The 23,066-nt window shown below is 35.9% G+C and overlaps 2 protein-coding genes across 3 annotated transcripts; one reads left to right on the forward strand and one right to left on the reverse strand.

Annotated features, from left to right (window-relative positions):
• Positions 1-1,356: 1,356 nt before the first annotated feature.
• LOC147869975 (notchless protein homolog) lies at positions 1,357-9,212 on the reverse strand. The gene is made up of 13 exons (XM_087335461.1): positions 8,953-9,212; positions 7,404-7,485; positions 7,209-7,298; positions 6,713-6,838; positions 6,356-6,483; positions 5,480-5,679; positions 5,224-5,287; positions 4,219-4,329; positions 3,993-4,130; positions 3,707-3,849; positions 2,133-2,187; positions 1,981-2,037; positions 1,357-1,815 (listed from the first exon to the last, which is right to left on the reverse strand). The coding sequence occupies exons 1-13, from the start codon at positions 9,100-9,102 to the stop codon at positions 1,732-1,734; spliced, it is 1,428 nt and encodes a 475-aa protein (XP_087191587.1). The 5' UTR covers positions 9,103-9,212; the 3' UTR covers positions 1,357-1,731.
• A 6,683-nt stretch (positions 9,213-15,895) lies between these two features.
• On the forward strand, positions 15,896-22,396 carry LOC147869976 (protein tesmin/TSO1-like CXC 6). 2 transcript variants are annotated; one of them, XM_087335484.1, is made up of 10 exons: positions 15,896-16,440; positions 17,570-17,645; positions 18,035-18,214; positions 18,474-18,587; positions 18,665-18,842; positions 19,613-19,972; positions 20,070-20,167; positions 20,636-20,730; positions 20,812-21,270; positions 21,616-22,396. In XM_087335484.1, exons 1-10 carry the CDS (start codon positions 16,254-16,256, stop codon positions 21,912-21,914), a joined length of 2,046 nt encoding a protein of 681 aa, XP_087191610.1. In that variant the 5' UTR covers positions 15,896-16,253; the 3' UTR covers positions 21,915-22,396. The 2 variants fall into 2 exon arrangements, with proteins under 2 accessions (XP_087191610.1, XP_087191619.1); XM_087335493.1 differs by having other exon boundaries at positions 15,897-16,440; positions 18,038-18,214.
• The last annotated feature ends 670 nt before the right edge of the window (positions 22,397-23,066 follow it).

A 23,066-nucleotide genomic window follows, 5' to 3' on the forward strand; every position in this document is an offset into this window, starting at 1 on the left:
TGCAATATTTGTTTGGCTACTATGGCCTCACGTTCGTTAAGCCATCAATTTGATAATTTTCTTAAGAATCAATACTCACAAAATTCAGCTTTCCAAATGAAGTGCTTTCTAGCACCATTTATGCATATTTAGCACTCTCTTTTGCATCTTCTTTACCACCTACTTTCAAGTTTCCAATCATTTATTTAAGGTAGGGAAATCTAAAACACCATGCTCTTAATTGTTCAACAAATTCCCTCATTTTGCATATTGTGTTCCCGAAACTCCCAAATTTGCCTCCATGATTTCATAATCCAAGCAACACAATATTTTTTTCAACATCAATCAAGGTGCTCCATCCAAAACTAATTGATGAAACTGAAAAGCTTGAATATCCTATAGTTCTTCACGATAGTGCTTCAAGCTTCACTTTTGCTTCATTTTATCGGGGGTGAGGCAAGTCATTTAACTATTTGCTTGCGCTTTTTAACTCCTTCATGACATCTAATTGCTTGATTGATTGATAACGGTTGAATCCTCTTAATCTTCGCTAGGGCATGAATGCCTCACTAAACAAACCCTCCATTTGCCCAAAACCAAAGGATGCTTTTGTTCCCTCATCGAACTTGTGGAAGAATTTTCATTTGAATCTAAGAAATAGTAATAATCAAGTGTTCTTCCTCTCATCCCTTTCAACAAACAACGATCTTTTGAATTGAGGGATGCATAAGGGAAGTCACTAGAATTTTCTACTTGTTCTTTTCTTACTTTGACACTCTTGTTCATTGTTTTTGCTAATACCGAACCTTCTCTAATTGAACTTCCCTTATTCAAGCAATGCATAAAATCGGCATTGCTTGTAACACTAGGATTTCCAGGATGACAGTACTATCCCTCATCAAAGAATGATGCAGATTGCATAGAGGGAGCAGATTCAGAATTCATGACTCAAATGATCTGATAAAAGGTTCGTGACTGGAGAGCAAACCCATCAGAAAATTCTTGAGCTGTTGGTCCTTCTATAATCTTCATCAAATGCAATTAAGTATGCTGAAGAATTCAACAATCATTTAACACTTCAAATTTAGTGTATTAATTTCTCCACAGAATTGTCTAATAGCTTGATTGGAGCTTCTTGAGTACTCCATCAAAAGCAATTAACTCATAGTACTTTTTCATTCATTTTGCAGTCCAAGCCCGAAACGTTTTTCGTAACTAAGGTCATTATTTGTTGATAAAAAATAAAAGGAAACCCTCGTTTATCTGTAGTCATTGATTATATTAATCATTGCATTAGCGTGCGCTTGCGTATACGAAAATCACACATATCTCTGTACACCAAGGGTTAAAGAGAACACAAAATTTTGAGCACTCATGGAACATAAAAATCACAAAAAGTTTTATTACCTAAGAATAATGATGGACTCCATGTTTCTCAATGCTCAAGTCTTTTGCGTAAGAATATAATGGGCACATTGTCCAATTAGCAAAATTAACAAAAAATAGTAACCAAGTTACATTCGATGAAAGAGTGGAGTACCCAGCATATCACACTACTACGTATTCCATCTTTACCCACTTAACACATGAAACTCATTCCATCATAGTGATTTGCAATACATATTTTTCAGATTGGCACACATATTTGATCTGATCCATATATATATTCATGCATATATCTGAATGTATGCAGACCCTCCTCCTTTGATATCTTTGGGATGTAAATTTATTCATTTCCCAGTTTTTATCCTCTTATGACATCCACAGCTTTAAAACGCGATCCTTTCCTCCAGATGCTACCTTCTGACCATCTGGGCTCCAATCTACGGAAAATACCTGAAGTCAATAAAAATATCCATTATATGGTTTAGACTATAGAAAACAAGAGCCACAAGGTAATAGGAAATCCTCAAAAATGTGCACATATTTGTATGCATGTATACATGTGTGTGTGCATATACATATATACGAGTGTGTATGTGTATGTAAACATATACATACCTCATCGGCATGACCAGGAAGATCTTCACGAAGCTTTCTGGTTCTCATGTCCCAGATCTGAGATAGCAACATCTTTAGCATTCAGTATTTTATTCACACCAGTATACAAAGGATCCCATTGTCATTCATGTGCATGGTTTCAAATTCCTTGCCTTAAGAGTAGAGTCTTTGCTACCACTTAGCAACAATCTACTATCTGCAGACCAACTGACACAATCCAAACATATCAATTCAGTCTTTTATATTGTCTTTAGCTTGGGAGAAAACCTCATTTCGCAAGGAATATAATATGTTTTTAACCTATAAATATAAAAATATATAGGATCTACAGTGTGAGCTTTTGTCATGATTGCTAATACTGTTACCAAAAGAAGCATATGCACAAGAAGACTATAGTGTGACTCTGCAAAGAGCCTACCTCAAACGGGAAGAAAATTGCAGTAAAACAATGATTTATTATCTAATCTTTCAGTATAAAATGCATCTCACTCAACTGAACATTTAGTTAATCCAAAACCAGAACAGCATTTAAAAATGAAAAGTTTTCCGAGGGCAAAAAAGACACAATTTGATTTTGTTGCATTGGAACACAAACAACGATATTTTATTCAAGATTTTCATCTCTGGTGCATCCACTGAATGCAGATTTTTATCCACCATATGGACATTTGCAGGCAACTGAAGTCATTTAAGGTCCATATATGTATGATGACAATCTATACTGCTGATAAACATTTCTTTACATGAATTTGTTAGCTCATGCTTGAGTTCAATCACTTCACTTCACCCCTTGTCGAGAAGTGAAAATTAACAATCGGCAACGGTTCGGTACAGTTTGGGGGGAACGGTTTGGTTTGGTTTGGTTAAAACAGTTTGAAAGTGTGGTTTAAACGGTTTGATGGTTTAGGGTTGCCATTTGAAAAAAATTTAAATATTTCTTTAAACAACATTACATTTTTAAGCCTAATTCTCACATTTTAGGAAAAATCTTTAAATTTTGTAAAAATTAAAAGTTTTAAATTTTTAAACTAAAAATTTGAATTTTGACCTAACTTGAAAACTGAAACCGAACCACGAAACTGCAGTTTTAACAGTGTGGATTTTTTGTAACGGTTCAGTTTCAATGTTTCGTGGTTTGGTTTGGTTCAGTTTGGTTCAGATCAAGTTTCAAATTTTTTAAACGGTTCAGTTTTGATACTCTCAACCAAACCAAACCGTTTCCAACTGTTAGTGAGAATCTCATGCTGAAACACTGTTTCAGGCAGCAAACTGTTTTAGAATGCTATGCTGCCACCTCCTCAGACCAATGGATATAAGTCATGCTAGTTTCTCAGAGGTCACTTTGGCCTTGGCAAAGATGTCAACGAAAACAATGACTAAATTTTTTTTTAAATTCTTGAGCATAATAAGAGATCAAACAAGGATGCTCTATTAGCTTGACGAACCCATTAAGCTTAAAGATTAACAGGAACAATTTCTTTAAATGACTCGAAATATATATAGATGATATGGTTATGTTTGAGCATGATATAGATGTGGTGGGTGTAAACAGATATTGATAAGCTACAAGATTCCTATGAGATTAGGAGTTTCTCTTCCAAGGTAACAAATGTCAAGTTTATGATCGTCAAAAAACGAAGTAACATGCACCAAATTGAGACAGCATAGGCATCATTTAACCAATTCAAGAACAGCATACACACATACATGAAGCAACATCACATACCTAATCTGATAAACGGGACCAACATGCCCACGGAAGGTAGCAACAAATTCTCCTGTGAATCCATTCCAAAGCTTAACAGATTTGTCGAATGAAGCACTTGCAATCCATCGACCATCAGGAGAGAAATACACTTGATTGACAACCTGTCGAAACCTTATCTCATCATTATTATATCACTTTGCACATCTAAAAAAGAAGCAACCATTATTGCACCATATTACCAAACATACAAGTAACATAAACACGGCGAGCAAAATCCATAGCATTCAAGCAAACAAATGTTGACCTGCTGGTGTCCTGTCATTCTAGCTTTTGGTTGTTTGCTGACAGCAGGTTCCCATAGAAACATTGTAAAATCATCAGATCCAGAAACCAGCCTTTCAGGAGAATCTTTCTTGGCCAAGTTGTATCGAGTAAGAGAAGCCTATAACATTATTAAGTAGTAATGAATTATTCACACCATTAGACAGTAAAAGCACAAGATTTTTGGCTTACTGTTTGAGAATGTAAACCTCTTTCATTTCATCAGCAGAGTTACACTGCTTGGGCTTGTAGTCAAATGGCCCAGTTCGTAAAACATACTCTGTGCTCAAAGCCAAGGTGTTTACCCAGTGACCATGGCCCTGCAAATAAAGATAAGATATGATCATTTTCTTGTATTCTGCTCATAGGTCCATGCATACAATATTGGTGGTTTACCTATAAAAACTCCATCAGATTTTCTAGAACATGTTAACCCCCTCCCTTTATGCTAGATACTGCAACCCCTATATGCTCATCGTTCCTCTTGCCTCTATTTCCTTGGAAGTTTTTTGCATTTTCCCCAATTATTCATTTTCCTCTTGATGCCGAAATTTCTTTTGTTCAGTCACATTCGCGAATTTAAAATTTCCATAAATGAACTTCTATAAACCTAGGCCTTGCAACGAAGGTTGTGAACTGTGAAATACTCATATAGTATATTTATGTCATGTTGTTTGATCATGTTATGATGAGACGTATATTAAAGGAAGGCAAAAGTGTACACATAATTTAGCTGTTGCCTTTGCACAATGCATGAAAGCATATTTATATGTGCATCAGTAATTGCATGAGAATGCTACTGTTTGACAGTGTACAAATGTGATACTTGATTCAATTCAGAAACCAAATTGTGGAGTTTGCATCATGAGCATAGTGTGATTCAATAGCCTTGCCAATTGCCATTTCATGCAAGTTTTAAGTATATGACATGTGCATAAGGAATAAAGTAACATGTCCAAGGCTAAAACAAGTATGCAGCAGAGATTTTGCTCAGATGGGTGTGTATGGATTATTTGAAGGCACGAATCTACCACTTCACAATATAAATGCACAGCCTAATGAATTGCCATTTCTTGTAAGTAAATGAACGTGTCCAAGTCTCAAATAAAGTATTGGATCAAATTTCTGCTCAAAATTCTGAAAGTTCTTGATCAGAAAAGGAGCACAAAATGTTTAAAAATTCAGCAAAATAAAGAGTCATGGTGATGGAGCACCTTTAATTCTCGGACAAGCTTTCCTTGTGTTGTCTCCCAAACTTTAATTGTACAATCCTGAGAGCTATGACAAATAAAAGCAATAATTTGGGGGGGAATGAATAATTTCAGAAGAGCATATTATATGCGTAGTGTCTCAAATTTCTTCAAGTATTCCTACACAGTAATTACAGAGGTATAACTTAACCAAACAAACAAATAGATGCAAACAATATTGTTTAAACTCTTCCATCGCAACACCTGTCACAAAAAATACCTGGAGTAAATAAGCCCCTCTCCACTCCATTTAATGCATGTTACAGCCAAGGTGTGCCCAGTCAAACACACTGTGCACTTCCGTGTCACAATATCCCATATGCGAACATCTCCATCCTTGCTTGCACTAGCAAAACGTCGGCTTGGAGATTGCAAATGAGCAGGTTCCCAAGCAAGCGAGGTAATCCATTTCTTATGGCCCTGCAATATAATTAACATACAAACAAAAACAACCAAACGGAATGTGAAAAGAAAAATAGATTTGCAAATTGACATAGCTCACAAAATAGCCATGAAACTGAATAAGAGAGTCCCAACAATCGAATACAACAGCTGATTCAGACAGTTAGCCAAATGTTATAAACATGACTGAGAACTGGAGAAAAGTCACTGGTACATATCTACAGTAGCTTATTATGAGAACTGTAGATAAATACAACAAAACAAGAGTGTATACAAAAAATTCGGATCACATATACACATTCAGGTAAAGGAGGGACTGTTTGGGCTATATAATGGAACCGCAAAATAAGAAATGATATTATCATCTCTCCACATCTGGCAAAAGAATATATAATGCAGGTCTTCTTCATAAACTGAGTATACATGAAATTTCTGACATTCATGGACTTTACTACCAAGTAGAGATTCCTAGAGGATTTGTTGATCAATTTTTAAATGAACCCCAAAAATTCACATGGATGAGGTTGTCATGTGCTATGCATTTTCGAGTTGAAAGTTACTTGAATATTCATGAAAATATTCTCAGATTTGATTATTTATGCTTTGCACAGAGCATAAATAATCATATCTGAGAATATTTTCACAAATACTCAAATAACGTTCAACTCAAAAAAGAGATGAGAGAGATGCATACATTGAAGGTACTTCCATCTGTCTTGCCATTCTGTGGATCCCACATATATACATGCCCAGTTTTGTCTCCACTGACAAGATGTTTTCCATCTGGAGACCAAGCAATGCATAGGACCCAGTTTTTATGCCCTGTAAAAACAATTTTGAGTACAGTCGAGTTAGTGGAATCCCAAATCACTAATTATTATTACTCCAATTCCATCCAACACTTGGAAAAACAACGTTTAAATAATTTTAGTGTTGATTAAATCTACTGACCCTTTCCTGATCTTTAGACTTAAATATGATCATTTGTGTTCCAGTGAGCATAATGTCATGAAAAGCTCTAGAATTCAAAGGCCACTTTTGCATGATTTACCTGTACAAGTATGCAATGGGGTCTGAGTATTCAAATCCCAAAATCGTACTGATGTATCCCCTGAGCCACTCGCAAGTTGTTGGCCATCTGGGCTAAAGGATACTGATAAAACGGCTTCAGAATGTCCTGCAGATAAATTGCAATCATAAAGCAGCATGAGTAAGTATTTAGATTCTGGAACCGTGTGCGCAAACTGAAATTGTGTCACATAAACGAGTAAAAGTATCATTACGCAGAAACTTACAAAGCACATAAAAATCTAATTCACGTATTAACTGTTGAACAGAAGTTCTTAAACCCAGTAAGATAAAGTATCATGTGTAATCATTACCTCTTTCATAAATATTCATGATTCAATAAAATCTAAAGTTACTCACCCTTTCTAAAGTTTCCTTAATCCTTAGAGAAAGAAACTAAAACAAAAATTTAAAGCTACACACATTCACATAAATTCACGCATTTGCAGCAGATCACAGGATCAGCGAACAAATTTAACCTGCTATTGTAGAAGAGCATCGTGTTACAGGACGAACTCGAAAGATTGCCTGAGGCTGATACACAATCTTCAATACCTGTTCCACAGAAACTACAAATGTACACATCTAATTAGTTTACTGTCCTTCATATTGACTATGACCTTAGCTTGTAAAACTGATATCATTATTTCACACTTCTTGAAAAGCTAAGATACCTTTATTTTCTAAAAGGAAGTCTCCAAGTTGCCCAAGAAGTTCTTGATCCTTTACATAGAATGCATAAGGAACTTTCTCTTCCTATAAAAAGAGAAATAATGAATTCAATTCTTAGCAGTATAGAAACAAATTTTATAGCACAAAAAGTACTCAATTCCATATGAGATATTTTTAATAGGTTTGGATTACAATCTATAAGTGTTAACTCGTTTATAACTCTTACACCATCACATATAGAATAAAAATCACAATTATCGTTCACATGGAAATATCACCAATGCCTTCCATTTACCAAAATGGTTCTCATCCGTGCAAAGTCTTCCATGATGTCATCTCGATGAATATTGTTTGTATATCTACAACAGGCTTATTTATATCTTGGCAAGATACTTAATCGATGAAATTAATTAGAATTCTATTTTCTATCCTTTGCCAATATATACACTAACTATCCAATATCATGGATATATCTCTTACATGTACTTTTGACAAACATTGCAGTGTTGATGTACTACGGAAAGGTGCCTTCGAACCAAACAATGTATGCCATATCGTCCTAGCTTTATTTCGTATAATATATACCATTAAAACCAACCCAGTGGTCAATCACTGGTTTATGCACGTATAAAACATTGCCGATGACATAACCCAATATTCTATTCAGAACATACTTTCGTGTATTCTTTTCTAGAGAGATAAAAACAAATCTCCAACACATGTCATGATAACATATAACATACTCTCTTCTATCCTTTTTTACTCCAGAGAGGGATACAAAATAATTTTGGTTTTCCAACACTCAACCATACATGTTTTTTCTCTTTTTAATTTTTGAAGGGAGGCCATTTTATGATTTTAGCAACGCTGCATAATCCATATTGGTTCCACTTTATGCCAATACATATATTATTTCGTTATAATTATTGATTTAAAATATGATATGTTAGTATTTCATAATTATATATTAATAATCTCCCCATATAATTACTGATTATCTGTTATACCATATAATTACTTATCGTAAGAGGTACTTTGGATCAATAATATCATTATATATTAAGTCTTCTTCATGATTAAGCATCAGACAATCAAATGCCCAACTTTGCTTATTTTCCAAGACACTGTTGAAGACATATACCTTCTTCTTTCTCTATTTTTCTTGTGTTTTGACAAAAGCCAAATAATCTGTATACAATGTACTGGCAATATATTTCTTTCTCTTCTTTCTTGTTATAGAACAAAATTATGTTTTTCTTGTTAAAGAGCATTAACCCACAACAAGCTTGCTTCCCTCTTTTTTCTTGTTTAAAGGAAATTCTAAGTATTTCGAAAATTGCCCATACTGGAAAAACACGCTCCATTTTTTTGTTTACAAACCTATGAAGGGATAGATAGGTTTGACTGTCTTCTTTGGAAATTAAACATGAAGTGCGGGCGGGAGCTGAAAAATAAAACATTTTCTCGTAGTATGTGTGGATTTGAGAAGTGAGCCTCAGTGTTCAAGAATGTTAACCATGAATATTGCAATGGAGAGAGAAAGGCACTCACATTGTTGAGGAGGCTATTGACAAGGGCATGGAGCTCCAAGGGCCCGACATTCTGAGGGAGGTCAACGGGCTTCCCGAGAGGGTTTCCTTCGGGATCAGACAGCTGACAGATGATGTTGTTCACCACAAGCCCTGAAGCCACAGCAGACATGGCAACGAAAAACAATAAAACCTAGAAAATAAGGAAGAAAAAATTTGTCTTAATCTCTACCCCTATCTCTTTCTTTCTGCGCGGAGAAGATGAGAAACCCTAGAAACGCGTGTCACGCACGCACAGAAACAGAGCACCTGTCGAGCTGCTTAAAACCTCAAGGAAAAGCCCCCTCCTTCTTAAACACAGGTGGAAGGAAGGACATAACATACTCTCTTTCATACTATAGTATGAACCATACGCACCCATACGTGAATTTTTGAGAATGTTTTCAAACATTCGCGAATGGTAAACACCCTCGAAGAATGGTAAATACCAGGATTAACTATTTTTATTATGAGAGGTAAATAAACCTAAAAAAGAGGAAGAAAAATAAAACACACGAATGTTTAAAATAACATTCTCATTCGTTTTCCAACGTATGAACCCGAATGTTATGCTAGACGAACACGAATTTTACGTACTATGCGAGTCTCTTTCCGTCTCGAGAAATTTGCCGAAATACCATACATAGCCTCCAATCCACTCTCACTCATTTATATCCATCCAACCAAAGGCTGCTTTTTGCTTCTTTTACTCTTCTTGCATCCACAAGTAAGTGTGTCTGGCCTGGAGCCTTATCGGGAGCTTTCTCTACCACCACCAATGATGATCCACCACATTCGGAAACACAATTCCAAGCCCGTCTGCACGAGGCCTTAGTTCCTCGTACTCACTCTTGTTGTCGAGACCGTTATCGCCCCAAAGATTGGTCGTGCTCCCCATCGCTTCCCGACGCCTCTCCATCCTGTATCAACACATGTCGGTTATTGTCTGAAGGCAGAATTTGTTGCTCTTCTATCCTCGCCATTTTACGTCCTCATATAGTGTTACTAGGGAGGGTGGGGGGGTGGGGTAGTATTTTGGTGCCTTGTATGGTTTTACTAATCTAGTTGTGTTGATTTTGTTCGGTTATTCTCGATGACGAGAAAGCCTTTCTACATGTTACTCTCTCATTCGCACCCACGTGTCATTTTGGACTTTCAAAAGTCGTCGGTGTTTCTTTCTTTCTCTTTGAATATGGTGTCTTTGATGGGAGAAATTACAAAGCGCAATGGGTATTTTGAGATATTCAAATATATGAGGGGCATATATTAAAATTTCGTGAACCTTCCATTGTCCCATATGGTAAATTTGTGAGATTTTGACCATATTGTACATATTAATACAATTTACGGCAAATGATAAAACCACCACACACAATATTGGTTTGACTCTCCTCCCAACCATCCACTATATAGTCTATTTCCTTATGCCATGATCATTCCTTTAAATATATCAACTCGAAAAGGCTAACTCATAATATTGTGACAAGGTCAATGATTTTACGCAAGAGCGAAGTGTGGATGGATATGTGTCCATAATGTGGATGATATGTTAATGTGAATAGGCAATAAAGGCACCCATTAAGCAACTAGTCGAATGGTTCATTTACAGGTTGAATATGGCTGAGCATGCAATGTGGTTATTCAATAGGTTGTACTAAAAAGAAAAGTATGATTGGCCACCTATAACTAAAAAAGGATTTAACTTTTATAGTATGATATGCCAAGAAACCTTTAGGCTTTAACATTGTATCGTCCAATCCTTTGATTAACCCACCACAAGGAAAGCAACCCCATTTGGATTTGGTAGTGAACCTTGGAAGTACAACACTGTGAGGTATGAGTTATTTTGGTCTTGTCGGGGAACTTCATTGAATGTTGTGTGATATGGGGGCATGTGGTTGTCGAAAGAAACTTTATCGAAATGTTGGGAGATGCTTGTTTTTTACCAAGAACCCCCAAATTGTTAAGTAAATATCATGTACTATAAGGAAGCTAGTTACAACGAAAATCTTGAAAGGACTAAGTGATGAGTATGCAAGGAAAAGGTGTTGAGTAACCAACATACTTGTTGCGAATAAGGGAAATCAGAAACTCCAAGTCAAATGGCTTAATAAGGGAAAGAGAACATTTCATAATTGCGACAAATTTGGAATATTGTGTGATTGATTAATCAATAATTTTAGAACATGTGAATATTGTTCTCTAGTGTATATCAATGTTACTATTGTAACAAAATTAATACTCATTATTATCATCATGTTTGTTTCAATGTACATTGAGTGGATTGATACCATTCCAAGGGAGTTGATTGGAATATGATGCCAACTAGAGGCATGTGTTATTCAATCCATATGGTGTGGTAGTCAACCTCATAAGATCCAATGGATAAGACTTTGACCATGTACTCGTTGTTGTGCCATTTGTGCTTGATGTGTCGAACCCCCAGGGTTTTGTGAGAGGAGAGTTCCCAACGAAAAGCGAGAGAGAAGAGCACATACATAGAGATAATGTACGATTCAAGAAGCAAGATAACATGATAATAGCAAGCTTTGTTATATTAAGAATACAATATTTTACCAAAATTATAGTAAAGATGATACTTTATCTTTGCCAAACTCTGACCCGATCCCTTTACTTCAATTTTGAAAGATAAGACACTTCACAAATGAACCATCGTGATTTATTACCTATATAATGCATGAGATGTATGGTCACCATTTGATTTGAGTTCCCATGTATGAAAATGGATATAACATATGTGTACAATGAAAATTCATTATTATGATATGGAATGATTATCCTAATGGTTTATCCATTATACTTGATATAGAAGGCCATAAGCTCAAGCCTTTTAAATGTCGCATGATATGATATTTGAGTTAGTTTTGATGTCGTGAAGCAATTTTCCCAACACCATCAAAGTCATTCTCAACACCGTGATTATTTTCCCATCTATAACGTTGGATGCACATTCACATTTATATAGTTATTCTTTTTCGACACAAATGAAGCTCAATGAGGGGATGTTGCGTACACATATATTAATCGCTCACTCGATGGACAAAGTGAGGCACGCATAATCTCCATTGTTATGGATCTTACAATGGGTTACGTTAAAATGATGCCCCTAACACCTTTACCCCAACTACGTGAGATCATATTATACTCCACGGTACCTTCTACCGACCCCTCTCTCTCTCCTCGATATATTTGACGATGATGATGTGATGGAGATGATGACCCTTGCCTCATGTAAACTCAATTGCATTCGATCAGTACAAGAAAATTTGATCCACATGTTCTGGTCTTCGACTAACTTTCTCCAGTCCTATTTGTGAGTGCATGTGATAATTCACACACATTCTTCTTCATTCCCTTTCATCCATGGTTGATTGGTGAAACCTTGGTTCATCAAAACATTTATTTCTACTACCATGTTTTTCTACATGCAACATGGTTTATGCTCTAGAAGTGGATATCGAGTTAGCAACAATGGTTATCGTTTGCATGTTGATACAAATTTGTCTTTAACATTGCATTCATCTCGTATGTATTTGTTATTCTTGCATTTTTCAAGATTAATTGATCATAAGCTAAATACAGATTGGTTTACATCATTAGAGTAGTCAAGACAATCATTTATAGGTGTCAATAACAATTGTATTACAAGGAAACTCCAAGCCTATTATTTACATGTCTTGATGATGATCGTATCCATGCAAACAACGTGTCACGTTCTCATACAATTTGTATGTATGCATGCACCCCACATTTCAAACTCAGTTGTCGTATAGATACAAATAACCTCTTGAAAAGTTATGCTTATGAGAGAAACTTGATTACATGGATATTTGTTATGCAATAATGAATTAAAATACAAATTTTGATAGGTGATATTTCTTTAGCGACACAGTAGTATGCCTTTCTTATGGATGATACATAGTGAATATTTTTGTCAATAAAAAACTATCACCTTTTCTAGAGCATAGATTGCAAATCAAAATGAAGGGAGATACACAAAGAGGACGGAAGACAAAACTATCAAGGTAAAAGATGGAAGATAGACCCCTTCATAACCCAAGACAAAAGAATCAATCTCCCGCCTTGCAAGAAATGAAATCTTAGATGATTGTTTTAGCAATCTAGCTACGAGACATCGCAAAGATCAATTTGCATCTTATTAATAGAAGAAAAAAATCTTCAATTAATGTTGAAAATATAGAGAGAGAAATAGTAGTGGACATTGGTAACCGACTCATAAAGACACGTCATAATTTAAGAAATGACAACCTCGTTGTATCACTTTCCTAAGGAGGGAGGAACTTTCATTAGCAACATGCATTGACATTTCTTGAACTACAAGGCATAGATTTTATATACCCTATATAAATTTTGGGGCCCTCAAAGAAATCCCCTCTTGATACATATAAAGACAAGGGAAAAGTGAGTGTTTATGTTACAATATACCATACACGCCCTCGCCCTCACATTTATTCCTAATTTCTCCTTCCTTGTGAAACCTTCCCAATGTCCACATGAGCATTGTCTACATTAGGATACTTGCAATTCTGTAATAATTAAGCCAATGATAACTAATTGCGTAAACTCTAACAATAATTGAGAATGTTTCACCCATAACTCCATGTCAACGTGAATGGAATAATGGTGAAACAATATGCTTCTTGTTTATTCGAGCAACAAATCACGTGAATTCCATAGCCATCATTAGATTATAGTAAACAAATTGACAATGGTGAAACCACTAACCCAAATGGTTAAACCATCACAAGAGTGGACTTATCGAGATTCCTCTTATAGATCACACATATAATTGATCAATGATTGGCCTACTTAAGGGAACAATTAGAATTTTCGTAGGATTGAAGAATGAAGACAAATTTATGGATCATCCTCTAATGCATAGACAAATAGTTCCCTACGAAAGCATTTTTTTGTTTTTCAAAGAAATGTTCTTGTATGCTTTAATTTACATAGACTTAAACTAGCATGCCAATGTTGCAAATATTGTTGTTATCTATGCATCAACATAAAAAAAATGCTCCAATGACCTTCATACGTGGTCTAATGAGTTTTTAGATAAACTGAAATGTCATTACTATGATATCTAATTTGATCATGGTTTTGCGTAGTATAAACATAACTAACATATAGTGATTTTTTCCTTAATGTCACAATTTATGTTAAGTTCTTCTAATTCCATAAACAATAAAGCATTTGTGTGCTTTGCAAGCTCAACAACATGGTCAACACATGTATGAGTGGACATTATAAGCATTGCTTTGACCCACATGTACGATTTAGACAAGATGATAATTGGTTAGCTTTGCATCTCATTTATAAAATGTCTTAAAATGTCTATATCTATGGTAGGGACAACCATTCTTATTTTTCTTATCGTTATGCTCCATCATCGTATTAAAAGGTGCAAATGTTCAATCACCAAGAAGATGGTGTTTTCTTTCTCTTCCCATGTCATCCTAATTTTAAGAATTATGAACATAATTTGGATAATGAAATCTACAATCACCTCGTGTGTGCGTGGTTAGTAGGAGCAATATTATATGGTGGTGTATGAACTTGCGTCAATCCATAAATTTTCCTTCACGAGACTAGATAATGATTTTGACACGATAATTTATTTGTCGCAATTGATAAATGTGTCTCCAATTGTAGGTTTTGCATGTGGTCACCCATTTATCTAAGGGCCCCATGTTTACATGGATGCAAAGCCCATAATATGATATGAGCTTACTTCTAACCAATCACTCAATGGGTCTTATGTTCTCGCACTATCATGTCACTACTATGATTATTGTCCATGCTTCAAGACTATGAGGTTCATCCACTTGTGTATATACACAAAAACGGTAAGTCAAACGCAATATGTTTACATTGGTAAAACAAATGTGTTTGTGAAACAAACAACACTAGAACTCAAAGGAGGTTTTAATTCAACCATCATTATGTGATGTACTCTTGACGACGACTATGGAGTTGTTGCGAGAAACACTTTGAATGAGAATACACGTATATCACAATCTTGAGTCTATTTTAAATCCTTTGTTATCCATTTCATGTCCAACCACATGGTTGCCCACAATTTAATGTGAATGACCTCTAACATATTCACTTATGGTTATGTGTACGTTGGGGTCAACTACCCTAGTTCATGGGTGACTACATAGTTTGCTACAATACATATGATGGGGCCATATATTAGTTTGTTGGTCTATAATATATGGATGTTGGTCACGACGACATATGCATTGTTGTTTTTGGAAACAGTTTTACCCTAGTGGTAAGTTATTAGGATACGAAGATGTGGGTATGAGTTGAATTCGGTTTGACAACTTATTTGCAAGACCATACACCACATTTTCCTTAAAAACTAAATGTGCATTGGTGTATCGAACAATCACAAAACAATCGACAGAACCACCTCAATCGTGGGCCAATCAACTCTCTGACTTCTTACCACTCGACATCATGCATGGATTAGTGAGTTACTTTCAATGGTCTCGTTGAAAGGCTTAAGTGGGTGATTGGAACGCAAAGAGAGACACTTATACGTCCACACGTAGCCAACTCAACTAACAAATATTTACCGTGGATAGATCTATGGTGGATGTATATGCATACATACATACATACATACATACATACGATGAGCATACACACACATCCATCAATACATACATTTAACATTATATACATAACATAGCATAAGATGAGTATGGTGATTAATGATGGATGATGGCACGAGGCTTAGTTTTTTGAAAATTCAAACTAAAAAGCTTTTGTTTCTTTGATTATATTATACATATATAATTATATTTATGTGTTTTTTTTTCCTCTCTTTCCTTAGCGATATATGGGTAATATTTTGAATTCAATTTCTGCTTTGTGATTTCATGGTAGAGAGAGAGAGAGAGAGAGAGAGGTCTCTGCTCTCCTCTGTTTTCTGGGTCTCTGTTTTTCTCTGATTTTGGGTTTCACTGTTCCCCCCCTCCCCCTCTTCAATTAATTCACGAGCAAAAACAAAGAACACTCTGAATATCCTCTCACAGAGAAACACCATTAGTTTCGTCTGTGTCCTTCCACTGAAGCTTCCCTAAATCGGGTCAAGTTCGATTCCCGATTTGGTCCGAAAAAACTATCAATTTCTTTTTGTGGGTCACAAATTTCTGGTCTTTTTTGTATGCTCAAGCAAGAAATCCCTTGGGAACTAAAACTCAGAGATTTGTTGTATTCTGAGCTTTATCTATGGCTATGGCTGGAGACACTCCATCTGTAACGGGAGAAGAAGAAAAGAGTGATATTCCTATGGATCTTGAAGAACAGAGAGACACTAACACTAGCACAACTGTATTAACTGCTCCTTCTTCATCTGTACAAATTCCTTTCTCATCAGCAAATGTTAACCCAAGCCCACAAACAAACACCCAAAACAGTAAGTAGATTCAATCCATACAATGTTTTTATCAGTTTCATTCATTATTAGATCTAATTCATAGTGTATATTAACTTGTGTTCAAATGTGGCGCAAATTTGTGTGTAGTGGGTAATATTCTCCCCATTGTATGCTATTAACAAGCACCCAAACCAGTTAATAGGCTCAAACCTTGAATAAATTTGTATTGCTTCCATTTTATATGTAAATTCTGATGTGAAATTTTGCATGTAAAGTTGGATTTCAATTTGTGTGTAATATCTAGATGTGTAAGCTTGTATTAAAACCCAAGTGTGATAATATATGTAAATTTAATTTGTATATAAAATTTTTGCAAATGATTATGCACTCCCATTGTCAGTTTCACCCTGTTAACATAAGTTTCATAGTCAATTTCCTGCACAATGACCACCTGAAACTGGGAGTAGATCAAGCCCTACAGAGATTCATATCAATTCCATTCATATTTGGGTCCAGTCCTATATTAATAATCTCATTTGTAAATGGTAATATACCCCAACTTTCAGATTCGTGTTGCGAAACTAAGTTTCATGCATAATAAGTACACGAAACAGGGAGTAGATAAGTTCCATTCATATTTTGGGTCTATTCCCATATTAATAATTTTTTTTGTAAATTTGTAGGTAAATGGTTTCATGTTTTTAAACTTAGTGACATTGCTAGTTTCATGTACGAACAATACGTGAAACTGATCAAAATCCTAAAAACTGTACATTGGTTTTATGGTTTACATTAGGATGAACATAATTTATTCCAGAACATTAGAGATGCTGAACCATATTTTTCCATTCTTTCATTGTTGGGTCTATTTCAATTATGTAATACACTCCCATCGCTCTTTTGATTCTCTACATCTGGACAAGTGTCTTTCATTTCGAGGGTGTCTGTTTGTTGTGCTAATTTATTATCTCTTAAGTTTTTCTGTTGATTGTTGGATCTTTAAACTTATTGTATGATAATCATAATGTACATCTCAATTTGAATCACCTAGTTCTAGAATTCTAGACTGTTATTCCCATTACATCTAATTGGTAATGTACTCCCAATGTTATTGAATTGGAAATATACTGCTGAATTAAGACCTGGTGTTTGTTTTTCTATTTGATAGGGGCAGGTGCACAAGGAGTGATTGGCTATGTTTCACATGCAGTACATACAAAGCCACTACCACTTTCACCTGCTAGGTATAACCTAAAACTTTTTTTCCTTGAATTTTGTTCCCATATTAATAAATTTTTTGGAAACTTGCAAGTAAATGTTTCATGTTTTTAAACTTAGTGATATTGCCAGTTTCATGTGCGGACAACACATGAAACAGATCAAAATCCTAAAAACTGTTTATTGGTTACATGGTCTATGTGTGGATGATCTACACATGCACTTATGTGTGCTGACAGGCTGTATTATTTAGTGCTCGGTGTTTAAATTAATCACCACATTAGTTTCTTTTGCTTCTGTAACAGTTACACCGTATGGATTAAATGTTAGTTTCTTTTGCTTGTGTAATAGTGGAACCATTGTAATTGGCATGTTCAACAATAACTATGCTATTTTCTTTTTGTTTGTGTAATAGTAGGGCAATGTTTCGCTCAGTGGGACAACATATGGGACAGGGAATGCAGACAAACTCAGCATCAGCACCAATTCATCAAGAAGATCATCCTGCGAGAAAGCCTGTTCGACAGCTAGATTTTACATCAATGTATGATGGAGCATCTTCGTGTGCGGACACATGTGTTAGGCCAGTGACAATGTAAGGCATATTTTGTTGTCAAAACTCCAGAATACCCCTTAACTCTTTGGGTATTTACTGCCAGAATGCTCCTAAGTTTTGAAATTTGTTGCAATGCCCCTCTTCAGTACACGTTTTTGTAAAATTTAAGGGTATTCTGATGAAAATTCAACAAACTAGGGGTATTTTGGTGTTTTTCTGTAATTCTGTCTTAGCTCTTTTTCATTTTCCCACACGAGTCTCTTTATAATTGTTTTCATATACCATCTCTTTCCTACAGGAAAACTGGGTCCCCTGCAAGGGCTCCAAGGGTTAGAACTACATGCGATTCAAAAGAAGGGACTCCGAAGAAGTGCAAACGATGTAATTGCAAAAATTCACGTTGTTTGAAATTGTATGTTTTACTGTTTTCATCCTTTCTTTACGCTCTCCATTATGGATTATATTATTCTGACCTCTTATCCTTTTCAGGTACTGTGAGTGTTTTGCTGCAGGAGTATATTGTGATGGGTGCAATTGTGTAAATTGTTGCAATAATGTGGAGAATGAGGCTATCCGAAAAGAAGCAATAGAAGCCATTTTAGAGCGCAATCCCAATGCTTTCAGGCCAAAAATAGCCAGCAGTCCTAGTTCTCAAAGAGAAACTCGGGTATTCCCTTCAATTTCTTTATCTTCGTGTTTAAAGATGACTTAAATGACTACAAGAAAAAATATTTAGAGCATACAAGCAGAAAGTGCTGGAGAGCGTTCCTAATTTCTTATTTCATGGAGGATTTCCATCTTTAATTTTAAGGAAATATGTTTGTGCTTATTATATGATAGTTTTTTTAATGGTATAACTTATAAAATACATCAGGTTTTTGGATTTGTGTTGATTACTCTTTTAGTTGAGGTAGATGCTAATACTTATTTTTACTAGTTTAGTTTCAGCTGTTTTCATGGAAAACCCAGATTGATTAAAATGTCTCATTTAATAAGACAAATTGCCTGCTGAATAATAGTTATCATAAAGTGGACTTTGAGGCTTTTACATGCATACGCTTGCAAATCAATTTAATGGAAGGTGTATCCTTGTCAAGGGGCAACATCTTGACTTTTGATCCTCATATACTACTTAAAAATGGACAAGTCTGGATAAGAGGTATCTTGCTTATACTTTTTCTAGATTGAGTCCTTGAAGTCCAAGATAATGCCCATGGCCTAGTGCCAGAGTATATGCAAACTATTTAAAAGTTGAACTGTAGGAAAGAGATGGCATTTGAATTAGATTCATTTTTAAAGGTGCATGGAAGGTACTAATGGGAAAATTGTCGTGTGGCCTCAACAGGATAAAAAGGTTAAACATGACTAGAGAATTGTTTCCCCAATTGAATATTGTGCAAGTATTCTATAAAGCTAATCGTTCTGATTATCTTTCAGGATGAAGTGGCCCAGTTGTCTTTTGTTGGAAAGCACAATAAAGGTTGTAACTGCAAGAAATCAGGTTGCTTAAAAAAATATTGTGAATGCTTTCAAGCAAACATCCTGTGCTCAGAGAATTGCAAATGCATTGACTGCAAAAATTGCGAAAACAGTGAAGAGAGGCGTGCATTATTTCAGCGAGATTTGTCAACAACTCTGAACTATGCACTTAATCCTAGTATTTCCTCGGGGACGAGTACCATAGGTTACAATTCCCCATTACCACTGTCCAAGAAGAGAAGAACACATGATCTAGTTTTTGTTGGACAGGGGCTGAAGGAACAAGCTCCTCCACACAGAGTACCCCATGTCTTGCAGGTGAAGAAGAGATGTACATACTACTTTGTCATACTTGGCACATTGAAGATACTTAGTTTTTAGTCTGAACTAATTTTACCACGTCTTTGTTATGCAGCCTCCAAATGTGAAAGCAAGTGCTGCTTCAATTAATCAATACCACACAGGAATACCTGGAACTACAACTGCTGTTCCAGCCACAAAGGTTTCTTACAGGTTTGCAATGTGTGGAAATAATGATGGCACTACACATGCATATGCATACACATCCATATCCGTGGTCCGTGTCCATGTATGTCTCCATCTAATCTCAATCTCTATCTACACCTGCACCTACAGTGATACATACATCTCCATCTTCTATCTCCATCTCCATGTACATGTACATGTACATTTAAATGTACATCGACATCTACAAATACAGCTACATGTACATGTAATATGTATAGAACACAACTACATATACATAATACAAATTCGCATTTACATCCACATTCACATATGCATGCACAGACACAGCTACAGACAGCTACAGACAGCTACAGACAGCTACAGACACACACAGACACACACAGACACACACAGACACACACAGACACACACAGACACACACAGACACACACAGACACACACAGACACACACAGACACATCCATATTTAATATGATGGATGGCAATGATGCAGTTCCTTGTTAATGGGAGTAGTCCAGCCAGATGCAATCCGGGAACTGGGAAAGCTTTTGGCCATTGTCTCGGCAGATGCAGCAAGAGCATATGCGGGTAATTTTGGTTTTTTGTTATATAATATGAAAATCTGTAAACATCTGGAACTTATCATTCTGAATCATTTTATGATAGCAGAGGCAGAACTAAAAGCTCGTGATGGGGTATCAGCAGAAAATGGTCCATCAATTAAGAAAGAGGGCCTAGGGTCTGTCAGTGACATTGCTGATGAGGTGCAGAACCATTCTCAAACCTCAGCAACAGCAGAAGTAAAGGAAGAAAATCTAGAAGGAGAAGTAAGAGAAACAACTTTGATGGGATCAAAAGCTCCACAAACTTATATACATGCAACAGAATCAGAGTCTGGTACTGATGGATCCAGGCAAAGACCTATGTCTCCAGGAACTCTGGCACTGATGTGTGATGAGCAAGACAGCCTCTTCACTGCACCTCCATCTCCATCTGGGTCAAACACTGGGGTCTTTCCCACACAAAAGTCACCCATTATATCACAAATGCATGCTGAACAAGAAAAAGCAATTCTCTCAGAATTTCGTGATTGTCTGAGGCACATTGTATCCGTCGGTAACAAGCGAGGTATTCTTTATACTATATTGTTCCTCTCTACGAGTGCCTTCATACTCGTAAGTCATTGAATGGTCAAATTAAATGCTTCCAGTCTTTCACATTCTTGCAGATTGCTTTTTTGCTCATATGGGCTTCTCTTGGAAATACATTCTTCTCCGCTTAGTTTATTTTTCTAAATTTTTGTGCAAATATTTCTGTTGGTTTGCTAGAATTCTTACAACCTCATGATGCTAGGCATTTTTTTTAGTGTAACCATGTGCCTTTTATATGTTCTTATACCAATAATACAGATTTTCAACATGTGAAGGAATAAATTAAAGTAGCTGATCTTTTGTTTGTGATGTAATTATGTAGCTACACAGTATTCAGCAAAAGTTTCGAGGGTGGAACTGCCAACCGTATCGCATCTGCAACAGCCACCACCAGGATCTGTCAGCCTTGGTGGAGTTTCGAGGCCAATAATGGTGGCTACTCAACCATCAGGAGCCCAACCTGCAGTAATAAGGGCTGCCATTACTCCTGTTATTCCGAATAGTTTGCCACTAGCAAGTTCTGCAGCATATGTTTCTGTGGCTAGAGTTCCATCACCTTCTACAGTGTTATCAATGGATAGTATGCTACCAGTGCCTTCAAGCACCACCAGCTTGCAATAATATCATTGGCATCAAAGTAGAAACCATTGTCAACTCTTGAGGTCTCCCTTGCCTCCCATCCCCCTTTCAGATCTCAATGCATGTAAAGGATACATCTCATGAGGAAGTATCTGGCTCGTAATGTCACTAATAATATTCTTTCCCATGGAATATGTCAGTGCTTGTCATAAGATGAATAAGTTGCAGAGGCAGATATAAGGGATGGAAATGAGGCAGATGTAAGGGATGAATAAGTTGCAGAGGCAGATGTAAGTTGCTTGTCATAAGGTTCGACTTTTTTGTATTCGTAGATTTGGTTTTTCAACTCTACGAATTATTCCAAGAATAGGGCATTGTATTTATCAGGTGCAAATCAGCACCTGATTCTTCTAAAAGTGTATTCTGAGAAACCAAATACTGCAAAAAATCCAACCTTCTTATTTCAATCACAAACTTTTGAAATTGGTAACTTGATCACAATATATTTTCAGCCATTTCCGAAATGTCTCAAATCTATGCTCGATATCCCTCTAAAGTTTGGGGATTCTTTTAAAGGAAAGGAAAAGGAAACCTCTACAAGGGTCCTTCCTGCTGCATCTGAAATAGCCACCATCCTTGTTGGAAGTTCTGCAGAACGTTCACATTTTCCAATGATGTTCTGTTTGCATTTTCAAAGGGGCATATCACATGACAGGATTTTGAAATCAATGGCAAAATTTGTGAAGCATATAGCATATACTCATATCTCTTGTACCTGTCAGTCTAATTTTGGCTTTTCTCATTATTAATTTGGAGTAAATTAACATCTTAATGAAGTGGTTGGTCTGGTTAAGGCATTTATTTGCTAGATTGGTTTTCCACACCATTTTTGTTGGGAAGAGATGTTTGTCTTATTCTATAATCATGTTTAAATGATTTTGCAAACATTTCATGGAAATAAGTAATGATATTATTAAGAATGTTGCTGTTGTGAGAGAGATATAGATAGATTCACAGGAGATTGTGATCTTTGAGGTGGAGCTGAGCGCATAGCAATGAACAAAGTTGGTTCTCTTGATGCTATGGTGTAAATTGCCAAACCAACAGCCGTAGATAGGTAAGTAGGTAGAGAGAGGCTGATCATTGTCAATAGGATAGGTTTTTTTTTCTTTGTTCAAAGAATGGGAAATTTCA

This window comes from Azolla caroliniana, unplaced genomic scaffold (assembly GCF_043228905.1).
Source record: "Azolla caroliniana isolate FFs.n. ecotype wild unplaced genomic scaffold, voAzoCaro1.0.p SCAF_1, whole genome shotgun sequence".
Taxonomy (NCBI): Eukaryota; Viridiplantae; Streptophyta; class Polypodiopsida; order Salviniales; family Salviniaceae; genus Azolla; species Azolla caroliniana.